Source organism: Gigantopelta aegis, chromosome 4, assembly GCF_016097555.1.
Source record: "Gigantopelta aegis isolate Gae_Host chromosome 4, Gae_host_genome, whole genome shotgun sequence".
In the NCBI taxonomy this organism is placed as follows: Eukaryota; Metazoa; Mollusca; class Gastropoda; order Neomphalida; family Peltospiridae; genus Gigantopelta; species Gigantopelta aegis.
This window is the reverse complement of record NC_054702.1, coordinates 76200807-76228686: the sequence shown is the minus strand read 5'-3', so window position 1 is coordinate 76228686 and position 27880 is coordinate 76200807. Positions and strand designations below refer to the sequence as shown.

General features: G+C 32.6%; 1 protein-coding gene across 5 annotated transcripts in view; it reads left to right on the top strand.

Moving 5' to 3' along the window:
• The window catches only part of LOC121371112 (spectrin beta chain, non-erythrocytic 5-like), a 232079-nt gene that overhangs the window by 135317 nt on the left and 68882 nt on the right, over positions 1-27880 (top strand). For all 5 annotated transcript variants that reach the window (XM_041496769.1, XM_041496770.1, XM_041496766.1 and 2 more), the window contains exons 23-28: positions 5933-6019; positions 6463-6528; positions 16118-16248; positions 22016-22075; positions 24418-24544; positions 26348-26412. In XM_041496769.1, the coding sequence (XP_041352703.1) occupies positions 5933-6019; positions 6463-6528; positions 16118-16248; positions 22016-22075; positions 24418-24544; positions 26348-26412 (536 nt within the window). The remainder of the gene's footprint in view (positions 1-5932; positions 6020-6462; positions 6529-16117; positions 16249-22015; positions 22076-24417; positions 24545-26347; positions 26413-27880) is intronic.

Genomic DNA, 27880 nt, shown 5'->3' with positions numbered 1-27880 from the left:
TGGCTACCTTTACTGCCATTCATATCATCTAATTAACCTGTACTGAGTAGCCCCCTGTCTTGAGTGGCTACCTTTACTGCCATTCAGATATCTAATTAACCTGTACTGAGTAGCCCCCTGTCTTGAGTGGCTACCTTTGCGGCCATTCAAATCATCTAATTAACCTGTACTGAGTAGCCCTCTGTCTTGAGTGGCTATCTTTACTGCCATTCAGATCATCTAATTAACCTGTACTGAGTAGCCCACTGTCTTGAGTGGCTACCTTTACTGCCATTCAGATCATCTAATTAACTTGTACTGAGTAGCCCCCTGTCTGAGTGGCTACCTTTACTGCCATTCAGATCATCTAATTAACCTGTACTGAGTAGCCACCTGTCTTAAAAGGCTATATTATTTATGCTACCTGAGGTGTCTGCTTAGCACAGGTTCAACTGTGGTAGTTTTCTGGTGCATTGGGGATTGTCTTATCTGCAAACAAATCACATGGGCGTATGAACATAGTAATCCAGTATGTTTATTCAGGTGCATAAAGAAAAATAATAGAAGTTTCAAATGACTATCAACCATATGTGCAAAGGATTAAGAAATTTCTTCTCTGCTTGAAACTCGATTATTTTTTTTGACATTTACTTGACGACATAATCTGATCCCTGTAGGGTTTGTCTCCGGTTATGGCTCATTTACACTGGATGCTGCTCATGCATGCAGGGCAGCTACAAAATTAAAAATTCACCAATGTTTCCAATGAGAGCATTTACTCTGGATGTGTGTGCATTTTGAAATGCTTGCAATCGACTCCAGTCAATTTACCAACAGCTTTCATTTAACTTTAGAATTTTTATATTGATATTGATCATTCATTCATTCATTCATTCATCTTTCTTTCTTTCTTTCATTTATTTTATGTGCTGTGGTGTCTTTAAACATTCATTTATTCATACATGTATATTAAACAGATGTTATTTAATTATTTTAAGAAAAATAGTCACATTAAAAGCATGTTCATCGCAAAGCTGTAGCAATATATTTAATGGTTGAAAGCAAACCATAATAATAATTTATCCAAATAATGGATTGAACGCTCTTTAAATTAGTTATACAAATAATGTATCACTATATACAAGTACATAGCAATTCTAATTTTGTTTAACATAAAAATATACTGAAGTGAGTTTATTAATTATGGCCAGAACACAGGTGATGTAAATGATCTGAATGCAAGAGGTATCCAATAACAGCTGGGTTGCACACATGTACCCTATCCAAAGTAAATGAGCCATCATTATTTGACAAAAACCAATCAGTATAGAGAGACACCAGCATTGCCAGCTGTGCATGGGTGTAATGAGATCCATATTCTTACTTAATTATGCTATCTTGGTTCCATGCTTTTCAGTATATAAGATCGTATCATTTTGCTTGACTAGTGAAACAAAAGCCACCTTTTGTTTCATCAGATGTAGTTCAACTTAAATACATTCATAAAACAAAAATAGTAACCTATAAAAGAACAATAGAAGCTGTTGAATGTAACTTTTATTATAGGTAGCACTACCAAATAGCATCTGACCATATGAAAATCCAAAGGACCTCCAACCTTCTAAAAATCATGGCATATACTGCCATGCCTGCCACTGGAGAGATATACAGGGTTCGTACGTGCCTGGAAAACCCTTCAAAACCCTTAAAAATAAACTAATGTATTCCAGTGCTTGAATACCATTGAAAATCATCTTGCGGTCTGGAAAACCCTTGAAAATTATAATTTGATGTCAAATAAAATATAAACGCCTAAAACAGAGGCTTTATTTACTTTATTTAACATGTAATTAAATTATTTGTTTCATTTCCACGGCACAATCAAATGCCAATCGTCCAGCCAATCGATGTTTACCGGCTCAGTTGACGTGTGAATGTTTGTTGTTGTTTTTTATCTTGCGATGCGGGATCATGCGGCCACGAGATCCAAGCGACAGCGTCGCCATATTGGAAAAGAAAGTTTGTCACTTTTTGCCGCTGGGTATTTAGCAAGTTCAGGAAACGTGTCAAGTTAATGAATCTATTGTAAACCCACAAAGATGGTTGGCACTTGCGTGTTTAACGACCTGTGGAAACCTGTGGTCCTGGAATTTTTGTAAAGTTGACCTGGAAAGTGCTTGAAAAACCCTGGAATTTTGACTTCCTTTAAGTGTATGAACCCTGGATATATGACAGGACCTGTTGTCATAAAGTGTTTCATTTGGCCAGTAAATTCATCTAATTTGATTTGCACTCGCATATGTTTCAAGTACTGTGGTGCTTGAACCATTGGGAGTGCCACTAAAATTAATATGCTAGTTTAGTTCATTACTCGAGTACTGGTAATCAAAGAAGCTTTCTGTTATATCAAAAATTTATGCAACATAATGCTTCCATTTTCTTTGGTTAACTCCACGGGCTAGGTGGTAAAGCATTTAAATATCCATGATGTATATTTAATTGCAAAATTATCCCTATCAGCTTAAGCCATATATTTTACCATTATTTGTGGAATTTGATTTGGTGTCATGAACCCTGCATTGGATGTAGCGAAAGTATTGCAGCAGATGGTTGAATTTAATGAGACTTATTAGTTATTATACCAGATTTGTCATTTATGTGATCAATTGCAGCCAAGCTGTAATCCACGAGACAACTTAAATCTTTTCTTACTAATTATTTGCCAGATGGTCAAGATCCTAACAATCTTGGTTTTGGTGAGAGGTTTTTTGTTGTTGTTGTTTTTAGAGAGAGATTGAGTTGCTGAAATAATTTCTGTTCTTGTAGATAAAATAATTCTGAAAATATAACGTAGTTTTACATGTAGTGTCTAAAAATAGTTATCCTGTAATGAGAAAATTATCTCAAAGGGTATTTTATGTTCTCAGACAACAAAAGCTGGATCATAAGTGTCATTAAATACTAGTTATTAAATTAATTGCAGAACAATTAATAAAATGTTACAATGTTGGCTTATGCCTTTATCAACACTAACTGGAAACCTGCTGAATATCAAGTATCGGTCTGTTCTGTTTATTACACATTACATTGTAGTAGATAAAACGGGCATGACTCATGGGAAATAAATGTGATCACTGACATATATTTTAACTAATCAAACAAGGAAAATATCTGAAATCAAATAAAATAATTTTATTTTTATAATATAAGGCTTCATGAAGTAAATAGTTATCAGTATTAAGTAATAAATTTCAAATGATGCATTAAAATCATTTGACAATATATTTGGTCAAATAGCAAAAAAAACTAAAATTGCACACACAGTCAACCTCTGTTATTAAGCAAACCTTTTATTCTCACATTTCATTTTATTTCAACTTATTTTCGTGCTTATATCCAATTAAGGTTCAAGCATGCTGTCTTAGGCACACACTTCAGCTGTCTGGCCTGTCTGTCCAGGACAGTGGGTTATTTGTTAGTGAGAGAGTTGTTAGTGAGAGAGAAGAGGGTGTAGTGGTGTTACACCTACGCATAGTTACTGGGCTGCGAACCCTGTACCTACCAGCCATATGTCCGATGGCTTAACCACAACACCACACAAATCATCTAATATAGTACAAACTGACTTGCATTAAACAACCAGCATGTTTTGATGATTCCTTTGGTAATTTCTTAACACAAGGTTGGGTAATTTTAAATAAAATGTATTTAAAATGAAATCCACAGTTAAATGGCTGATGACTATTTTGTTGTAGTCTTTTTTTTTAAACAGTTAATGATAAGACAAAATAATGCACATGTGTGTAATATACTGTAAATCAGGAAAATAATATGTACATACTAAAATGCATATTTTTATTAGTACATCTCCCAAATGTAATTTTTAAAGATCACACTGCAACTAACAAATGCTGAGTTGTTTTCACTAAATTTACCTTAGTTTTATTTCACATTGATTAAACGGTAGAAGTTGGCATTTATTTTGTCCACTATGTATTCGTGTTAATTGGTAGTAAGTTTATGCAGCTCTTAAGCAGAGCACCTCATAAATGACAAGGTGTGGAGTTAACATAGTACAGGTAAATCTACTTACATGTAGCATGAACAACAACAACAACTCTTACCTTTCTAATAACATAGTCTTTCATTTAAACAGATACAACATCTATTGTGTTGTAGTTTGTTTTAGTTTTTTGTCTTTTAAAATATTTGTTAGTGTGATATTTGTCAAAAATACAATGTTTAAGTAATAACTGCACACATACATTGTATGCATTTTTTGCATTCATATTTTGCTCTCATTAATTACATGAATTACTGTTGGTAATTCTGACTGGGGAATCACCATAAAGCTATGCTTATTACATTGGCTGTTTTCTTGTCTCCGGCAGAGCTAAATTACTTCATAGCACTCAACCTGGATGTACAATGTATTATAATACTCTGTTGAAGGGGTGAATATTATTACAGATGAAATGTGTTTCATATTGCTACAGATGCAAATTCGAACAACAGCCCTATAAACTGTCTTAATGAAAAGATTATAATAAATATGCATAGGACTTCAGGAAGACTTCGATCATTCACTTTGTAATCAGTGAGATCCATTTACAATGTTATATAGCTGAAATCTATATTTAATTTTATGGTTGACAGTTTGTCATAGCAGCTTTATTACTATGATGGTAAATATTTACATCGCTGTCAGAATTACTTGATATAATTTTTTCTCCAGGAAATAATATATCCATTAGCCAGAGGCAGGCTGAGCTTCAAAGCCTGCTCTTATAATGATAGTGTTTGTCTGCAGGTGTAATTATCTAAAGTCTCACACAGACTGTGTATGATAGCCACAGTTGCATCATACTTCACTGCCCTAAAGGCTAAACTGATGGTAGATTTATTTCAATATATCCTTGAATTCAGGCTAATTGGTCTTGAATTACGGTTGACATCAGACAGAGGACAGGTTAAGTAAATAATTGAAAGTTATAGAGGTCAAAGTTTAGCTTTGCAAAACACTTGTATTTTTACCTTATTGTCAATTTGTCAGTTGTAACACTTGACAGTGATGTATTTTAAATGGTTCTCTCTCCTCCCTCCCCCCCCCCCACCCCCACCCAGTGTTTGTAGTTAAAAACTAAATTCACATTTAACAAAATAAATAAATATTGATAGATAAAAAAAAAAAAAAGATAAAAAAAAAGTAACAGGATACATATTTTAAGAGTTTTACATTATAAATATTAGTTTAAAAAACACAGACCCATATAAATTTGTATGATGTTTGGTGTCTCCAAATATTTTCTACTGAAGTATAACTTTAAAAGAAAGTAAAAGGTGTATCTTTTAAGTGAATTTTTTTAATTGCAGTTATTAGTATTATATGCATGTATCTAACATGATAATTGTGTACTTGATTACAGTAACAGGAAAGGAATATTTGTTTAATTTTAAACTGTACAACTATATGGTGTGATAAATGATTATTTTGATACTTGGTCAAGAAAAGAGAAACAATCCGCTGCTGCCACGTAGGCTACTCCTACAGATAGAGCAGCAATGGATTTTGTTGATGCTGTTCCCCGTGGACTATACATTCGAAATAAGCGTGCACTTACCTTTTTGTCCTGACAAGTGAAAATCTTTGGACAAACAAAAATGTCCCTAAATGGTTGTCCAGCATATAAGAAAATATTTTGTAATGCTGTTTCATTTTGAGCAATAACTACTTATTTTGACAAGTGAAAATATTGGTAGCTAAGTGGATTTTAAGATGTACTTATCCAGTGGACTAGTGAAACATTCTGCTTATTTCTATCATTGTATGGTTCTTGTTATTTTGACTGTACATGAATGATAAACTTTTCACATCAGGTAAACATTATTAGATGATTATTATATTTCTCAATTTTCATCATTATTTCCTTGAAACTTTGTTTTTTGTTTTTAGAGTCGCAAAATAAGCCTTGAAGATGCTATCAAGTTATTTTCCTTCTACCGTGAATGTGAAGAATTTGAAATTTGGATGAAAGACAAGGTTAGTGTGATTACGATTTTTCGAGATTAAAAAAAACAAACAAATCATTTGTCCACCATCTTTAATTGTGCCTTTCAATTGTAAAGTTTTGAATGTCTTTCAAAATTTTATTAATTTCTTGATCTTCCTAAAATAAATTGCATCAGATTTTATTTTCAGTATAAACAGCTTGTATGCCTTCAAATTAACCATTATTTTAATGATTTTATGTAGCTCTTGATACAATTCTATAAAATGTGATAAATATGCAGATTTATCATTAATTCAGAATTCAGCACTGTTACATGTATCTTAGTTTTATTTACAGTTTAACAAATTCTATTTTTATAGCAAATTAAATTATTAAATGAAGAATAACCATGTCATTAGTAACAAACTTTGGATCATTTAAAACTTTCTTCAGTAAGATTTGTTTTTTCTAAACACATTTCTGTTACATTTAGGAACAAGGTTTGATGAGCAGAGAAAGCATGGCTGACAACATGATAGCAATAAGGAAGAAATTTGAGGTAAAACGAATTGTATGATATTGCAGTGAAACATATACATGTACAACTGTACAATTAATACATTATATATCTTGCAAGAAATGAAATTATTCTTTAATAAGGCTTTATGTTCAAGAAAGGTTGATCTTGAAATTATTACATTTAAATTGCTTATACTTTTAGCTATTGATTTCTAAGACTGTTAATAAGTTCCATTGAAATGAAGAAAAATGGACAAAATGAATCTTCATTGTAATTTTTGTTTAATATCATACATAATTGCTGCATCTGTGATGTGTATTAAGGTAATAACAGGATAAATGTTTGCTTATCAATGACATAAATTGTTATCTTGCCTTCATGTAAAATTCTTTAATCTCATTGGTTGTTTGCTGTTGGACAAATCCCTTATACCCCTGTGGGTGGAGCCACATTCTCTTATACCCCGTCTGTAATATCCAACAGTTTCCAGCCACCCCAGTTAATGCTAAAGCAATAATTAGATGATAAATAACATTGATAATCAATCAAGTATACATAATTAATTTTATTTTTACTATAAAATACACTATTTCAATACTTTTAAAAGCTGCAATGTTGAACTCGGCCACCTAATTACGGTCGTGGTGTTATTGTATTAATGCGCGATTAGCAACAGTTGTGTTTGTTTTGAGGTTTTTAAAAACCTTTTTTTTTTTCTTTTTTTTTTAAATTAATATCTGTTTCAGACAATTTCGTATTACAAACATTTGAAGTTAAAAACTCGTTTATCGATGGAACTATTTTTCGTCACTGGCAAGTGGTTTCGTTCGCGTCCGTGTGGTACGGCTCCGTTAATAAATTGTTAACAATTATTGTCTGGCGTTATTTTGATTATTTGGCTATATGGTTTAACATGTCGGCAAGATAAATTCGTTGTAGAAGCATCTCTCGGGGTATATGGCTTTTTATGTATCCTCTGTGTGCTCTTTTACCCCCTCACCTTCAGCTCGGGGTAAAAGAACACACAGAGGGTACATAAAAAGCCATATACACCTTGTGATGCTTCTACAACTTATATTATCACTTCATGCCGGGCTAAAATATACCATTTCTTTTCCATAACACTGTTATGTGTGATTTGTATCAGTTAGTGGGCTCCACTGTAAATTGAAGTTCCAGATATATGCATAAATGTTTCTAAGTACAGAATCATTTCCTGTGTTTATTACATGTAAAGCTTCTATGTATAATGGGTGAATGCTTGTTTGTGTTATCGTGTGGTCTCATGTATTCCCATAATAGAACATTGCAGTACCGTATATCTTCGCCTGTAAGTCGATCTCGGCTACAAGTCGAGTCCCTAATTTCAAGCCCTGAAAACTTATTTTTTTATTGACCCAGTTTATAAGTCGACCCATGAAAAACAACGTATAAATATTGAAGTATTTCTTAGTTTCAGCACATGAGAACAATAATGTACAATATCTGAACAAAAGAAAATTATTTTACAAACTTCGTTTTTCACGTTTTGTACATCGCAATAAAACTACATATCATCAAAACATATTCCCTTAGTAGAGAGTGAAAGCTGTTTGACTGTTACTGTATGGCACTGTACAGCATGGTTTTGTGCAAAGACAACAACTTTATTTATAAACACTGACAACAGATCACTACGATAAAACTAAAAGTACATGTATCATCGGTTAATCACATGTTTTTCCGCCATATTAATACATGTAAGGAGACTAACTCTGGAAAATACACTGGTTTTTGTACCAAATGATGTGTGTCCCTATTGCTTTAGTGAACTGCAGAGATCAGTCTATTTTAAGGGCAAGCTCAGTAGTATTCATGAAGTTAATAACCGACAAAACATTGTTTGAACAACCATCAATGCCAGATTTCAAAATAAACTCAGGCAACAGGTAGTTAGTATTGTTTATATTTTTGCTATTAGTGATGACTGTTATTTTAACTAAGTGGACTGTTGTCTTGGCATGTGAGTGAGATCGCACGCCTTTTCAAATAACCAAAACCGTTACAATGCCAAAAAAAATAGGTTATAAAAAAATAAATGTGTCAAATAAATACAGGGCATACTTCAACAATAAAACTTGTAAAATAATCCCCAAAATGGTAATATTTTTGGGTGAATTTTTTTTACCCTCTTATAAGTCGACCCCCCAAGTTATAAAATAATTTTTTGATGAAAAAAATTCGACTTATAGGCGAAGATATACGGTAATTGTTATCACAAAACATGATTTTCATATCAACTTGAGTTGTAATTACCAAAACGTGTCAGTGTGTGAAAATTAGAATTCAGTCCCATGTGAACTGTGATGTATAGTTACAAACCACAAACAAGCTTTTCCTCTTTAAACTCGTGTGAGAAATCTGTAACGTTAATTCCAGTCACTCAAAAAGTCTGGAAATAAAAGAAAAATATTATGGTGAAGTTTTATAATGTTCACACATAATAACAGTTATAATTGAAGAGTGTTTTCACAAAACATGTTATGACCTCAATATGTTGATTTGAGAAAAATCATGATTTAAAGAAAATTTTATAACATATTTATATCAACAATATAAGGAGCTTTAATCCATTTTGTGAAAATGACTAGACGTGTAACCTTGCACAATACAGCAGGCAAATAATTTGTGGTTATTATAATTTTTCTCAATTGTGAACTTAACAAGTATTATAAAAACACTCTTTTATTGTTCCATCCTAAGTTTAGAATGATTTTTTTAAACTATTAATTTTAGGGAAAACTTAATTTTCAACCATAACGGTAAACAACTGTATAAACTTACGTTGCTACAATCTCTATAAAAGTAATGAATTGCAAGGAAACTTTTCAGGATTTCTTTTTAAACCTAAAAGTATACATGTAGGTACTGAAAAAGTCGATACCATAGACCACAGTAATACAGTGTACTGAAGTTATACTGAGATGACCCATCTGTACTAGATCTTGAAAATAGATCAATATTACTAAACTAAAACAACAGATCACCAATTAGTGTTCAATGTTATCAGTGTTTACTATATAATATAATATATATATATATATATATATATATATATACACACACATATACACACACACACACACACACACACCAACACAGATATATCACACACACACACACAAACACATATATACACACACACACAGATATCATACACACACACACACAGATATATATACACACACACACACAGATATATATACACACACACAGATATATATCCAATTGAATCCTGTTGGCTCGAACCCCGTGGGTGCTTGAGAAAGTGTTCGACCCATCGGGTTATTCGACCGAACCATTCGGTCAACATCGGATATTTCCATAAGATCAGTTAGAAAGTTGAATTAGATACACATTATTTTGGTAACTGCAAACTTAACAATTTCATCAAGGTATTATATAGCAAAATATCAGAGTGAAAGAATTTATTACAAATTACTCCGACTGTGTGAAGCAGAAGCCCTTGTCGGTATTAAATAAATGTGTGGTTGCTGAAGTGATGACAGGTGAGTAACTCGCCCATTGTTTCATTTAAAACTGATCTTGTAGACATGTTCAGAGTAACGCTTCATGTCGAGGCCATTTTGTGCACTAATTGTTTGATTGGTGTCACGGTTCATCGAACAGGTACCGTATCACTAGCTGTCCTTGAAAGATCATTACCGATAGCCACTAACACACAACAGGACATGTATGGTAAAGAAAGGATTGCATGGCTATTGTTGTGCTTCTCCGATTCATCTATAGCTCGTTCCGCCTAAATAATTAATCCGAAGGTTGTAATAACCAACTACGCAAGCGCAGCAATTGTTGGTCCTTTTAGGTGGTTTTCTATTTGATATTTGATGATCACCAGTTCGAGAAAAATATAGCTAATAACACAGACGGGACCGATAATTTAGTTCGAGCGAAGGCTTATAATCGACCCAGGATGTGTTCGACCCATCATCAGTTAATATAAGGGTTTACCGAACAAAAAACTTGGGACTTCGTTTTTGGGTCGAGCGTTGCAGTGTGATCGACCTATATATATATATATATATATATATATAATTTCACAAATTTCTGAGGTTTGCTTCAAAATATACTGGGTATTAGAACAGTAGTTAAGTCTTTTGCAAACTGACAATTGTATCTTATATGTGACAACTTTATTTATGAATATACTGACCCACAGTGAAAATGCTCCATGACAGTTTCATTTTAATAATGCATCATCCAGAAAATAAAGAAATCCAATACTTTTTAATTTATGTGATGTAAATATTGATTATACAGAAATTTATAGCATCTTAAGTTGGTGACATCTACTGAGGGGTCAGAATTGAACCAATGTTAGAAATAGAATGTCTGCAATTTTGTGTTTGTTTTCACTTATTTCCGTGCTCTTATCCAATTAAGGTTCAAGCAGACTGTCCTGGGCACACACCTCAGCTAACTGGGCTGTCCATTAAACTTGCTCTGGGTGGGAGCTGGTACCGGGATGTGAACCTAGTACCTTCCAGCCTAACCACTATGCCACCAAGGCCGGTGTGTGTAATTAATTTCTGCTGCTCTTAAATGGCAATGAACTGTTTCTGAAGTCAATACATTGTAGCTACCATTCTACTTACTTCTTGAAAAAAACCTCGGAAATGAGTTAATATGTAGTTGAACACATATCGTGCCACTGTTGTTCCCCTGTGTCCACTGAGTTGTATTCGATCGTAAGTGTTGTCTTGGGTAAACCTTTATGATGAATTGGTCATTTTCTACCACACGACAATCGGGTACAAATGCCATCTTGTAATGAGCCCAACTCTCAAGGGTATTTATTGGGAGATCAGATGAACCATCATGACAATTGCAAGCACTTTTCATTGCAACAGTTTCTATCAGATTGTAAATATTACATTTATACCAATTACATGTGCGTGCTTGTGGGTGGGTGTGGGTGGGTGTGTGAGAGTGATTGAATGATTTCAACTAATGTTTCATTTCAAGTTTAAGATAAAATATTTGAAAATAGATTAAATAACTTAAAGTGGAAGGTTAAATAAATTAAAGTGGAAAAATTTACAACGTAAGGAAATAGTGTTTTCAATGTGTGTTAGTATTCTTAAAATTGTGAAACATGTCGTATTGTTTTGATTTGATGTTTGTTTGCAAGGAATATGTTTAATATTTATTGTAATTATTAATTGCATATCCATATAATATGTAGTTTATTTTTTGTAAATATATTGAAACAGATTTGTAGAGTTCTGCTGCCTGTTAATTATTTTGTTCTAACCAGTGCACCACGACTGGTATATCAAAGGCTATGGTATGTGCTATCCTATTTGCAGGATGGTACATATAAAAGATCTGTTGCTACTAATGTAAAAATGTAGCAAGCTTCCTCTATAGGTAGTACTAAACCATATAAACTTCTGGCTGGGTCAAAGTTCAAGGTGCACCCATTTTTTTATATAGCAATTAACGCCACAAGTACTGTGATTGGTAATAAATGTGAGTGTGTTGGTTGTTTGGGCAAAAAATGGATGCAATTTTATTTCTTATCTAGTACCATTGTGTCAAGTAACTTTGTGCTTGAAACATGTATGGGGTACCTGTACAAAAAAAGAGTATTCGAATTGTGTGCGGAATTAGGGTAGTCATAGATGCTACCCATTACCTCTGAATGAGCAGCTTCATTCCCATTTTTTATCTGATTCCCTTTAAGGGTGAGGGGTGGTTGTATTTATATTTGTGGTGTACATGTATATGTAGATTGATACGCTGCAGGTAGAAGTTTTAGCCACATATTGTCGTCCATGGGATTTGATTTGGTGGTATAACCCTCTAAGTCTATATATGTTAAAATTTCCAGACATGTATTTGACATCCAATTGCTGATAATAAGTCAATGTGCTCTAGTGGTGTTGTTAAACAAAACAAACCTTCATTTTATCTTTTGTTAATTATTAATCTTTCATTAGTAGTGACATTAACAAAGAATTACACAAATCTACATTATTGATTGTGCTAATGTTTGGAACAACAGTCCTAATCAAAACTAACAGAAACTAACAGATGGGGGAAATTCATTATTGAACTGCACCTTATTGCTAATGGTACAAGATCTATTTCCATCCAGTTATATTTCACGTAATCCAAACGTAAAGTTTCTTATCTCAAAAAACAACATGATGGAAAATAGGAGCACCACTGAATTCCATTGCTTATTTCAAGGCAAAGTATTTGGATTAAAAATATACCGTTTATGGGTTAGCTTGGCAAAGTATTTTGATTAAAACTATATTGCTTTTAGTTTAGCTTGGCATTACTCCTGTACTCGATAATTAAAAAAGAACATTCAATAAATCATGTAGAAACTGAAATGAATGAATATATTGCACATATAGTGTGAGTTCTTTTAATATACTGTCTGGTATGAATTCTAAACTGCAATTTTATGAAGAAATAAAATACTGAGTTAACAAATGATGTTATATTTATTATCAATTTTTTTTAATTATAAATAAATTATCAATCCTTTAACCATCTAATAAATATTAACTTACAAAATACAGAACACATTTTTGTTAATAATTTGTGTATTCTGTTTATTAAATATATTTTGAAGAGGCTATGCAATTGAATGAGTTCTGTAGTATTTTTTTCTATACTTTTCAATATAAATACATGTATCACAATTGATAAAGACAATTAGTCCATGAGCCGAGACCCCAGATTTGACCAACTGGTACCATCCGAGGGCACCAAACTTAACTTTTTTGATAGGTGTATGTATCTGGATCTCAAAACAGCATGATGGACTTTTCTGCAGAGTAGTTTAAGGTCAGAAAATTAGTTTTAGTAGAGAGAGGGTATTTTTCTAAAAACATTAATAACGTTTTTCTGTATTGATCTGTTTGTCAATATATAGATAGTTTTAATCACACAAACTGAAACCAGGAATTCATTTTGGAACTATCCCCAGATAATTAAGACATTGCAACATTATTGTAATCCAAGATGGCAGCCAATATACATGTATAAGCAAATCGTAATTTATAACAAGGAAATCATAATTTATCGCATTTTACATCAACTGGGAAGATATTTTTATGTTATTGAATGAATTTTATGGGCCAAATAATTCATTTATAACAACTTACTGCTAACTGACATATTGCATTATAATTTCAATCCAAGATGGTCATGAAACTCGCCACCAATAGTAAGAAGTGGCCATATCTTATATTCTACATATATTCCCCAATGAATAATATATACTTAAAATAAAGTGGGGTTTTTATGGAAACATTTCAGTTCTAGTAATCACTTTGTAATACAGATACATTTTATCACTGCATGAATTCAAGATTCCAAAATGGTTCAAAAACAAAGAAATGACCAGTGTATTTGTTAAGTATCACCTAAAACAATCATTTTGAAACCAACTGCTACATTGTAAGGGTAAACCAATCCCTTTTTCAAAAACATCCACATATAAGTTGCTTGACATGGATCAAATACTACCAAAGAAAATGTTGATAAAATACAAGGATGATCGACGACTCACCACACCTCACCACACCTCACATAGCCAATACAGTAGGCATTTCTCATGAGAAAGTTAAGGAATAAATTAGGTATAACAAACGTTTCAGCACCCTTGGTTCCAATACACCTATGCACATGTTACTGCCATGGCTGCTTTGTATAACTGTGGGTTTGTACATATTAATCATCCTCCATATTCACCAGATTTGGCACCCCCAGATTTCTACCTCTTCCCAAACTTGAAGAAAAAACTGGTAAGCATTATGCAAATGATGATGACATTGATTGGTGAAAATACGAAGCTTTAGATCACTTCCACCAGTAATTATTCCACATGGAGTGAAACCATGCACCCTCTGAAATTGTCCGATTCATTGCAGCTTTTAAAAATATTTCGCTGACTGGGTAATGTTGGTGTTCAAGGTGGTGTATTTTATGTCTGTGCATTGTTAGGCATACGATTGGGTGATGTGTAATCAAAATAATCATTTTTGCTAGGCAGCAACCCCTTTGTTGATGTTTGATGTAGCAACTCCTTTTGGTAATATTATACATATAATGGAATAACCAGATACATACACTAGAAATTGCAATGTTACGGCAAGAAAACTTGATGTCTAACCATTTTGATGAGACAAATTGTCCTGGCAATTCAAATCTAGTGAAGTATCAAGAGAGAGAGAGAATGGGAATAATGAAAACTGGTTCCACAGTCTTTACCAAAACTTCAGTTATTGACTACGACTTGCTCATTTATCACAGCCAGATTGGCATTATAGACTTGGTCTATATGATGTAACATTTCTTCTAGATAGTTCAAAATAGATTGGTGCACCCTTAAGACGTAGAGGTCAGCATAAGAATTGTTATTTTTGATGACTTTACTTGTAGATATACATGTATTTTTAATGGATTGAGCACCCTCAAAACTTAGCAATTGGATTCAAAAAGATTGTTTCAGGTGATGCATGTAACACATTTCTTTATTTTTGCAGCCATTTTGTTAGCCATCTTGAATTATGGAAATGATAAAATTTCTGAAAAGAAAGTTAATGCAAGAATTGAATGTCTTGCCCCCTATAAAACCCTGTATTTGAAGTAAAATTAGAATGTAAGATATAGCCATTTCTTACTCCTAACGACCATTTTCAGAGCCATCTTGGATTTCAAAGATGATGCAATATCTCAGTTAGCATCTGTTGTAAATGTATTCCTTGGTGAATAAAAAAAACCTCAATTCCTAATTTCACAATCTTGCTATAGTTGAGATAAAATGAAATAAATTTCAGTTTTCTTGTTCTGACTATTATAGTGGTGGCCAACTTGGATGTAAATAATGTTGCAATGTCTTGATTAGCTGGGAGTAATTCAATATGAATCCTCTGACACCTAAAACACCGTCATGAACATCAACAGTTTCGTCATTATTGATAAAGTATTGGAGATGTTTCCAGTTCTGTTTAGACAACTATCTTGGACGCCATCTTGAATATTTCAAATTACACCTCTCTGATCCTTAATCAACACTTGCAACAGATGCAAAAACCACAAAGAACATTCTGGGTACCAATCTATAAGGTTTATAAGTGCTTTAGTAAACAATAAAACATGGAATTCTCAGATTTTTCGACCACCTAAATGATAAATGTTAAAAAGTGTGATAACTATGTAAAGCTACCATATTGAAAAGTCCATCAAGCATTTTTGTTTTGTCCTAGAGTGTACTAAAACAATTATAACAGTTTTGTGCGGTGCCCTCAGATGGTAATAATTTTTGGTCTGGCTCATGGACTAAATATCCTACAGAAGCAATGGCCATTGATTTCATTAATATGACCTAATTTGAATAATTAATTTAAACTATAATGTTACATGGTTGTTCATAAACAACTTTAAGTAACTATATTTTCAGTCTTACATTATTTTACGGGTACTTAATAATTGAAATATTTATATCATTTTATTTAGCAATCATTATTTTGTTCTTGTTGTTATACAATTATGTTATTAATACATAAAAATGTGCTTATCTCATTTCAAATAAAATTCATTGTAGAACTTGCTGACAAGTCTTGCTGCAAACAAAGGCCGTCTGGATAATATTAACAAATTGGCAGATGACATCATGAAATCAGGAAGTAGCCAGCACAGAGAAGTTAAGATTCGCCAAAAAGAGATCAACAATAGGTAAATTGATTTATGCTGAATTTGTTAAAACAAATTGGGGTCAAATAGCAGTCATTCAGACCAGTTGTAATAGCTGCATAACAGTTGCGGTCTAATTGCAGTTTCTATGGTCAGTAATAAAAGTTAACAGTCTTCAACATTCTAACCAGAGATTGATGATTTCATTATGGTTTATTAAAAATAAAGAATACTACATGACTGACCATTAGATATCATTTATCCTACAACAAGTTATTTCAAAGTGTGTATAATGAGCAAAAGCTTGTTGAATACGTGTTTAAATGAGTTGTAAGATAAATGGTATGTTTTTCACGGACACAGAATTAACGTAATGTTCTATTTGTTACATACCGGTATATTCTTAAAAACCAGGTTAAAAATAAAATTTAACATCTTTTCCATCTAAAATTTACAGCACTTGCATTTGAGTTACCTTAAGCATCACCTTGATCAGTTTTATGTTAACTTACACAGAGCAGCTAATTTCAGTGTGTTTATATTATTGAATGGTATGGCTGTGGTGACTGGGCCATCACCTAGGAGCAGCCAGTTATATGACGTGTGCTATTGCCATATAATATAAATAACACATGATATCCTCACCAACGGAGGTATAAGAAAACTAAGTCTTAATTAATTTGGGTGTGATGTAATTTTATGATCCAGTATGCAAACAGTATATAAAACCAGTATCTACCAGGTCGTAACTCCATTGGCTTAATTACAACACAATCTGGATTTTAATGTTATTACACCATGCTGTATCAGATAATCGGTGTTTTAATAAAACTAACATTAATAAACTGATTTTTAATTTACTCTTCTTAGAATTTATTAACATTTATTGCTTTTGGACACTTAGTCTAGAATGGGAGAAGAAACTTACTGCTGCTACTATATAGGTTCGTCAGTCTTACTGATGAAATGCCAGGTATCTTTTATATGCATTTTCCACTGACAGAATAGCACATACCATAGACTTTGATCTTCAGTTATGGTCACTGGATATAATCTGGAATGATCTAGTAGGTCTACTGATGGGAGCTATACTGGTCCTCTGGATGAAATTTTCATGGTAACAATCATTTCCAGTAGTGTGTCAGTAGCTTATCAGTAAGATCACTGAGTCAGTTGCCACAATTTCAAAAAATATATCTGATGGCTTCTGATGATCACAAGACGTGGAATAAAAAACATAGTTCCCATAAAATTTGAAATTCTGAGTCCTGTACTCGGTATGTTTGATATCTAATAGCTGCTAATTTAAAAAGTGATATGCTACGGCAAAACCTTTTATAGAGAATGATGTCAGTTGACTGCAATTTATTAACAGTGTAGAATACATGTATTTGTAAGAAAAAGAATGAACCTTGTGACATTGATTGGCTTGGTCTATTATCTATATGCCTCATCCTCCATGTACTGTAGATCTTGAAATTAATGCGATCATAAAATTAATGCGAAAAATGCAAGTTCGTGTTATTCGCATTAATAATATCACACATTTATTTTTGTTTTATCTGTCCGACGTTGTTAAAAAAAAACCCCAAAAAACAAGATTAAAATTCTTATATATTTATAAAATACAACTGGAAAACAATTCATCATAGGCGAGACAGATTTAATTGCCCTATAGTCCAGCAAGATACCAGCCACGTTTGACGATTGCCGTCTTTTGCCAACCTGTTAAAAGCCGACATTCCACGTGAATGGGTTTTAGCACGCTAATTCTGAGGACGACCATTTCTTTGTTTTTACTGTTCAAGTTCGCTGTAACTTTGCATACCACTTTGTGAATTGTTCTTTCATTATGAGTTTGAAATCGCCATTCACAGATGAGGAAGATACAGTTGTAATGGTTCATGTATGCTAATGTTTAGCCAAATTTAGGTAACTATACATGTTATGTAAATTATTGCAAAAATATACTTTGAGTTGATCTCACCAAAAATACTAGGGACTAAAAACAGGTTAATTGATGTGTACACAGACATGTTAGCGAGTTGATCTTATTGAAGACACTTATAACTCGGATTTAACAGAAAAGTAATATTTCAAAGGGAGGCCACTCGCATTAATTTCATGTCAAATTTTAGTCTGCCCACTGTCACTCGCATTCATTTAGGGACACGTTAATTTCAGGATCTACAGTATTTTGTTAGGAGACCACTGAACCAGAACAATATTTAAGATAGCTTTTAACAGCAGATAACAACATAAAATCATGGAATTGAAAGCATCAGGAATTATATTACATACATAAAGAGGTAATCCTGTATTTAATGGCATTTTTGATGGAACATTTTTTGCATAAATACATTGGAGTGTTTTGACAAAATAATGGTTAACAAGTTCCCTTATTAATATTGTACTTGTCTGCAAAGTTTTATTTTGGTGCAGTCACATTAAATGGGATAACATAGTTTGCTATGTTAATAGTATAGAAGTACTGTACAAGAAAAAAGATATTTGTTGTAACTAAATGAATTAGCATCATTATGTCATGAATGAAAAAACTTTCTCCTTCAAAGGAAACACAGAGAAAAAAAACCTTAAACAATCTTTAAGATGACCATTAAATATAGTTCTTTCAAGTAAAGACTTGAAGGTTACAGATCAAAGAATTATTATTAATGTAAGTATTACAATTAAATGGTTATGATATAGATAATGTAATGAGATGACATCATGATTCATTACATCATTATATGAATTAATATCATTAACTTAACATAGATCTTTAAAAGATTTTTTATATACTTTTATTGTATACCCAAAAAATCATTATATAGTAGCCAACACACTTGTAATTTTGAAAAGTTCTATGGCTGAAATGTCAAAAGAGAGTTGACCTTATTTATTAATATAAAAATTCACCAACCTGATTAAAATCAAATACTAGAGATTTCACATGAGGCAATTATGTTTTTTTTAAACCAAAGTACAGCTGGCATACTAAAAATAAAGTAGATTACTTGTAAATTATTATCCAACAAAGATATAGATAAACACAAATTATTTATGACTAATATTATTACATCCTTTACATTGAATTACCAGGAAATTTATAATGGTTCAAAACATATTTTGTTCTAAATCTAAACCAACAAACATTTGCATCCATTCATGGTAATATACATGTATATTGTTACCAAACTGATTGATGTATACAAACTTTAAGTTAAGAAAACCATCCAGTTAAAAGGGATTATCTAGAACTTTAACCCATTTTTAAAAACATTGTCCTTGCACTAAAACGAACAAGTTATTTTGACAAGTGAAAATATTGGTATATTTCTAGATGTACTAGTGAAAAATATAGCTTATTTTTATCATGAATCTGAAAACCATTAATTAAACAAGTCAAAGGCAAATTTCAAACACATTTTTACCAAATATACATACAGTCAGCTGGTCAGTCAGTTGGATATTGAAATAGAAAACTATGTGTTGTTGCATGCAAGCCAAAAATAAAAAAGCAACAAGCAATGCAATTTTTTTAAGGATATATTGGTGGGATATATTTATATATATATATAGTCAAATCTGTATTAAACAGTCACACAAGGGAGTAGAGAAACGTGACTGCTTAAGACAGGTGGCTGCTTATTCCTGAAGTTATGAAGATCGGTTATTCGCTGCACCTTGTCACTGTTATTAAAATATCCCTTTTATATAATAGTAAACATTTACTGTGGCACTTACTACAGGTATTTTAGTGATTTGGGATCCAATTTAGATGGCCGCTGGCTGCATTAGACAGGTGACCACTTATTACAGGTGTATTTACATTAAAAATCATTTGGGATGGAAAAAAGTGGCCGCTTAATTATTAAGACTGGTGATCGTTGATTACAGGTGGCCGTTAGGACAGGTTTGACTGTGTGTGTGTGTATATATATATATATCCGGTTTACAGAGGGTCTCTTCTGAACAGATATTTAAAAAGGGATCATGAAAAACATCCAGTTTTGAGGGTATTCCGATTTACAGTGGGTCCGGTTTTGAGAGGTTTCACTGTACATACACATATAGTGGAATACATATGGTCTGTAGTTAAATGTGTGACAGCTGTGCACATGTAGAGGCAGTGAATTTAGAATATTTGATTTTAATCAGATTGAACATGACAACTATAATACTTTTCAAGGCTCAGTCATATTATCATTAAATAAAAGATGTGAACACAATGAAGCTGGTGATGTAGTGGAACAGGATGGTGCTGTAAATATCATGTGACAGCAATTCACACAACTGGACATTCTTCTGCAGGAGCTTATGACCTCAATGGAACAGATGTTCAAAGGCATTAGCATTGATCAAGAAACATTACTTTCTATATTTCAAAAAGTATCTTGGTGCAGAGTGTTTATTTATTACCAATCAATCTAGTTGAGTTTGTTCTGTCATAATAATGTAGGGTATAAATCAATATTACTTAAAATACACATGCTTAATCATGTTTAAGAATGCAATTTCTCCTTAATGGTATTCCCAATTACTATGAGAAGTGCAATTTTCGATTCCTGAGTATTTTGAGCAGTGTAAACAGTTTAAAAGTGTGCTTTTTGTCTTGCCTTGACGAAGTAAAAAACCCCACAAAAACCCCACATGATATGCGGCCATGTGGGATAACAAAATTACACCTGTGATGAGGCATGTCAAGTCCCAGGGTCAACAGTTCCTCTACAGAGATTTACTTTTTATGTTGATATACATGTACCAGTATGATGCATTAATTGGGGTAGTGGAATCTATTGAATCCACCAGGGGTGACCAATGTGAAGATGCATCTCACCCTTGGTGAATGTTCTCCATTGAGTTAATCCTGCTCTGATGGGCCACTAACTACCAAGCTTCAAATATTTAACCATATCAGTATAGAATTAGTCAAATTAAACTATTGGGAATCAGCCTATGATGTATAATGGTACACCCATATAACAGTTCACTGCAACATACCTGATGCATCATAATCATAAGTTAATGTAAATAAAGGGCCTGTGCATATATTGGATATGGTTCACGTTTAACCGTTTCAATGAAGGAAAAAAATGAAATCATTTACAAGAAATTATTTATTGGTCATTTGCAAACATATAAGACAATTTGTACAATTATGGTTTGTCATAATTTTAGTCAAATTTTAACCATTTGCAGTTGGTTTGAGACCATTTTATTTGCTGATAGCAACCTTTTATCAGCAAGTATATAATTTCTTTCAAATATATGAGTAGGACATGCTCAACATATGTTAAATGATTTTATGTATAACACCATGGTAGTTGACAATAAAACAATTTTGCTAAATATTATTGAAAAACATAAGCAATTGGTTGATGCCACCATAAATTAACATGGCCTTTTATTTTATTTTCTATCCTAAAAGAAAAAACTCTTTTTTTCTCCAATATTATATTGTAAAATAAAAATAATGAAAAAAAAGAGTAATATACACAACATGTAGTTTCTAATGATTGCCTGTTAAAATAATAGATTGTGTAACACCACATCAATTGAAGAGTGCCAGTTTGAAAAAAACAATTATTATTATTTTTAAATTATGACACATTTATTTTTATATGTTTGCATCATTTTTGGATAACCACTATACATATAACCTTGCATAATTTATGTGGTCATGTTAATTTCCAAAAATGTGGACCTAACACAACATCATAAGTTTTGTTAAAGCATACCTTCATCAATTGTTTGTGGCTAAAGATTGCATAAAATTAGTATAAAATTGTTAATTTTTGTTTTGCAGATGGGACCATTTAAACAAGCTGAAAATGCAAAAAGAACAATCACTAGAAGGAGCCTCAAGGTAAGAAATATGTGGCAGATTGCTAGATATATAACCAACAGACTCCATTTGGACTGAGTTATGTCCATTGAAGGTTCAAGCATGCTTACTTTAGATTTCATGCTCATCTCATTGAATAAGACAGAAGACAAATGTATGAAAGGAAACAGACTCCATTAACATCTGCTTTATTAACTAGTACTATGAAATGTGTGCTAATATGTTATATTAAATTGGCTTGAAAAAAACAACAGTTTGCTTATTTTAACAGCAAAAATGTTGATCAAATTAAATATATCAAAAGTAGCAGTATAAGCCTTTTTGGACTTGTTTACAACCTCTGGTTTTTTAGGATAGGACAAATATGTCACAGATAAACTGTATGAAGATAGAATTTTCATTAAAAAAATAATTGCTGCCGACCACAAGTAACCTCAGTTCAAGACCAGCCCACACGTAAGCACATTAATATTGGAACTCCCCAGAAAACACACCAGATAGATTTCAAGTTGTAAAAAGGATATGAAAAGAAAAAAGTAATACATTTAAGACAGATGCCTGTTTAATACAGATCAGTTTATACCATATTTAATTTAGTATATTTTAGAGAATATGAACTTTGCATGTTAATACAAGCAGCTGCTTAAACCAGATCAGTTTGTATCATATTACCATATTTTAGAGAATATGAATGCTGCCTCTTTGGTGCCTGTTTAATAGAAGTGGCCTTGATTATTATTAACAGTAGTTATTTGTGTATACGTGTTTACTTGTGGGCTGGTCTTGAACTGAGGTTGCTTGTGGTTGGCAGCAATTATGTTTTTAATAATTACATATTTTAACTCATTTTGTACAGCTAATGAATGTAAATTTTCGCATACATCTGTTGTAATGAGATAAACCTATACTTAACTGTATCCCCTTGTCATTCAGTAATAAGCTAATTGATATAAATACTTCCTACCAAATATTGTGATTAGATGGATGTAATTATCAATAATTAATTTGCTGTAATGCATCCTAACATGTTGTGTGGGTTGAATAATAATAAATAATTATTCTGCATTCATTATATCTGATTGTAAAATAGGATTACTTAAATCTATATGAAATGGTTGGTGGCCCAGGCAGTGCATGACAAAACCGTAACTCATTAACACTTGACTAGTATTTTACCACACATACCTTGTTTTTGAGTTTTATACAGAAAAGTAATATGAAGTCATGTGTGAACATAAAAAATAAAATTTGAAACAAAATGGGTTATGTACCATTGTCTGTTTAACTCAGTACAGACATTTTAATGATTGCTGTATCAATATATCACACTTAAGTACACAGGTTGAGCTGGATCCTGAATGACAATATTGTGCGTGCGTGCATGTCTTGTTTTGTCCTGTTCGTGATTAAAATGATAAAATTTCACAGGACCCGTTTTTTTTCTTACCTCCCATTGATTTTTCATTTAAAACCAAAAAACCCCCAACAATTGAGCTTTCTTTTTATAATTTTGTACTCCTGAAGAATTTGTACTCTGTGCATTTACACAACCAGCGATAGTTTTATTTCATTGGAAATTAATATCTGTATACTTAATTGTATTCTTCCCTCTATTATACTGGGTTTGTTTTGTGGGGGTTTTGTGGGGTTTTTTGTATTGCATCTAGAGCTATTCCGCAAGTTACTCTAGAATTTAATGAAAACCTGTTATATGTGATATATCAAGGTCATGTTGACCGCCTGTCCTTTATATTCACCCTGGTTGGGGACAGGTCTTACTGTCACAGGGTTTCTGTAAATTAAAAAAACAATAATAAAAAAATAATAATATAATAAAAATTGTTAGAGATTTATTTTTTGTAAGTTTGAATTTAAAAACTTGTTTGACCATGTTAATTGCTTTTAAGTTATACATTATAAAATGTATGATATCTTTCTTCAAAAACAAAATGAAGAAACCTAAAAAGAACAGTACCACAGTGTTCAAAATAAGTACTTGTCCATTTGTCCTGACAAGTGAAAATCTGCTTGGACAAGCAAAAAATGCACCTCCATGGTTGTAAAAAATTTCAATGCCGTTTAATTTTGATAAATGAAACATGCAGCCCTTATACTTGAATAAAACTAAACATGTGTTTGCTGGATAAGTAGATGTCTCGATGTACTTGTTCGGTGGACAAATGAAAAATTCTGTTTATTTCTGTCGTGGTTCAAAAAAAATAAATATATAAATTGAAAGATACAACCATTTGACAAATTATTATCTTTTCTAATTATCACTAATGACCATTATGTTAGACATTTTTCTTCATGCATGGTAGACACAAATGTACACACAACTGTTACTTTGTTAATGTTTTCAGTATTGACATGTTTAAGTCAACGTGCGACGAGCTGGCTGAATGGATTCGGGACAAAAACAATGCCCTCTCAAGTGATGACCTTGGCAATGATCTCAAGGGGATTCAAGCCTTACAGCGCAAACATGCTGTAAGTACTGGACAATAAAAAACTCATTAGCAGACTCCAGTAGATGGTACATTGACAAGAAAAAAAGTCACTCAGTTTGTCTGTTACTGACGTAGTACACAAAAGAGAAAGTGGAAGAGATTTAAAATGACATTGGTAGATGGACAGTGGAAGGTAGGTGGGTTCTGGTCAAACACCTAAGTTATTGGAAACCCAGCATCAAGACATGATGAAAGGTTGCATGGGTTGAGTGCTGCTGATGGGTTTGGCCAGCCACTGAACAAACTCTTTCCAGTCATGATAAATGGCTCGTTTTCCTCTTTATGGCTCCTTGGTGCTGGTCAATTACTCAGAACTTTCATTTAGTTTCTGCAGTATATTGCATGATTTCCCTTAATGTTTTTAATGTGTTTTATTGAAGCTGAGATGGTTTCTTGGTATCAGTCTAATATCAAGTGTTGTGAGCTTGATAGTTAGAATAAATAGGTTTCATTGTTGTTTTTGCATTATTCTTTTATTCCATAATGCCACAGCTGTAATGTAAAATTTGTGTACAAAATCACAAATGAATGGATGTCAAAATGTATCCCATAGATGCACTACTTTTGATTACATTGTGGTCAATAATAAAAGTCTATGTAATACTGGTGATGTAAGTCAATGTTATTTCTCAAGAGAGGAAAATTGGATATAAACTAATGTTACAACTGAGATTCTACTTATAACATTATACCTCTGATTAGTTAATTTTATATCTTTGAGGTCACAGGTCAAAGTTACTAAATGAAAGGTTACTTGATCGTAAATTTAGGTTTATTCCTGATTGAAGTGGTTATCATATTTTCCTGTGTATAATGTACACCGGTGTATAATGCGCACCCCCCACTTTGAATGTTTATTCCCCCCCACTAAAAAAACATGAACCACAATATAATGCGCACTGTTTTTTTAAACCCAAAAATCGACAGTGAATGCAAGATGTACCGTTTTGCCCCTGTCACTGAAATTAACTAAAAGCGAAAGCACTGGTGTATTCAAGAAACAAATCTTAAGTTAGGTACTTGCGTACATAGACCTACATGTCACACAAAATGTAGGCTAGTGCTTGTGTACTGACATGTCACATGCATAAATAAAGACAAAATTTTATGACAATACACTGTTAAATGACTAATAAATAAATGAAAACAAAAATATAGCATTTGGTTCTCGTGCCTAACATGACTGCGTGAGATTTCTAATTTTATAGTAGCGTCTGATTTGAGGGAAATGGTTGAATTAAATCTCTTAGAAATTTTTAAAAATGTACGGTCAGTTTTTTTCCCATTTTGGTGCACTTTTTGGTAAGGTATGGATGCTTTTGTACATTATTTTACATTTATTACAACCATCACAAGTGAAAAGCCATTTTTAAGAGCATGTTGGCGTTCTGTTGTAATGAACACTGTCAATAACCTGTAAAGTACCATAAACTGCCAATTGACATTTTTGTATGGGTGATCACTGGACATTTTTAAAAGATAATTTTTTTATATTGTTATGTAAAATGCACACCCCCATTTTTAACCTGTAATTTGCGAGCGGAAAAGTGTGCATAATACATGGGTAAAATACGGTACTTAATATACATTTTACATCAGCACCCTCAGGTTGTAGTCTTATATTTTTTATCTGCTATGGTGATCAGTAAACATTAACATTTTACTTAATGACATGCAGATCCTTTAAGTAAAAATGGGTACTATTTACATGTATAAATTAAAACAATTAACTAAACAAGTGCAAAATGTATTGAATGAAATTTGTTCATTTTCTCTTTGGTAGAACTTTGAAAGAGAACTTGTTCCAATGGAGGAGAAAATGAAGAGGATGAAATATCTTGCAGATTCGTAAGTAGATAAGTGACAAATTAAGTTTCAAGACATAAGCACATGTACACATTCAATGTTTGCAGTTTAATTGATGTACATTCAATGAAATTAACTTATAAATAAGTAAATGATAAATAGTTTAAATCTAACTAATAAAGGAAATCTTTATTTTGGGGGATTTTGTTCAGCTGATTACTGCAGGCATAACATAGATGTTCATGTTAACTCACAAAAATAAAGTGAAAGTTCTATATTATGTTGGTTTTTGTGTGTGTGTGTGTGTGTGTGTGTGTGTGTGTATATATCTATATCTATATCTATATATATACACACATATACACACACACACATACATATACACACACACACATACATATACACACATACATATACAGTTGGATCGCGTTAGCTTAAATCCCATCGGTGCTTGAGAAAGTGTTCGACCCATCAGGTAGTTTCACCAAACCATTCGATCAACATCGGATATTTCCCTAACATCAGTTAGAAAGTTGAATTAGATACATATTATTTTGGTAACTGCAAACTTTAAAATTTCATCAATGTGTTATATAGCAAAATATCTGAGTGAAAGAAGTTATTTGCAGTTACGCTGATTGTGTGATGCAGAAAGCCCTTGACAGTATTAATTAAATATGTAGCTGCTGAAGTGATGACAGCTGATTAACTTGCCCATTGTTTCATTTAAAACTGGTCTTGCAGATGTGTTCAAAGTAACACTTTATGCTGAGGCCCGTTTGTGCACTAATTGTTTGATTGGTATCACAGTTCATCTGACAGTTACCATAACACTAGTTGTACTTGAAAGATCATTACAAATAGCCGCCTAACAAACAACATAAAGAAAGGATTGCATGGCTATTGTTGCGATTCCCCAATTCATCTATTTGTTCCACCTAAATAATTAATCCGAAGGTTGTAATAATCAACTGCGCAAGCGCAGCAATTGTTGGTTCTTTTCTGTGGTTTCCCATTTAATATTTGATATATCCACAGTTCGAGGGAAATATAGTTAATAACACAGACGGGACCGATAATTTAGTTCGAGTGAAGGCTTATAGTCGACCCTGAATGTGTTTCACCTATCAGCAGTTAATATGAAGGTTTACCGAACAAAAAAATTGGGACTTCATTTTTGGTTCGAGCGTTGCAGTGTGTTTGACCCTTCCGTGGTCAAGCCAACAAGATTCTACTGTGTGTGTGTGTGTGTGTGTGTGTGTGTGTGTGTGTGTGTGTGTGTGTGTGTGTGTGTGTGTGTGTGTGTGTGTGTGTGTGTGTGTGTGTATGTATATACATACATACAGTCAAGCACCGTTGTGTCGATATCGTGGGGACCGCACATAAATATCGACTCGAACGTTCAGTCAAGTATGTAAATAAAAAATTACAAACAAAAGATGTCAAATTTAAAAATGAAATATAATTTATTTGTTTAAATCAAATCAAGAATTTCATTTAATTTCACAAT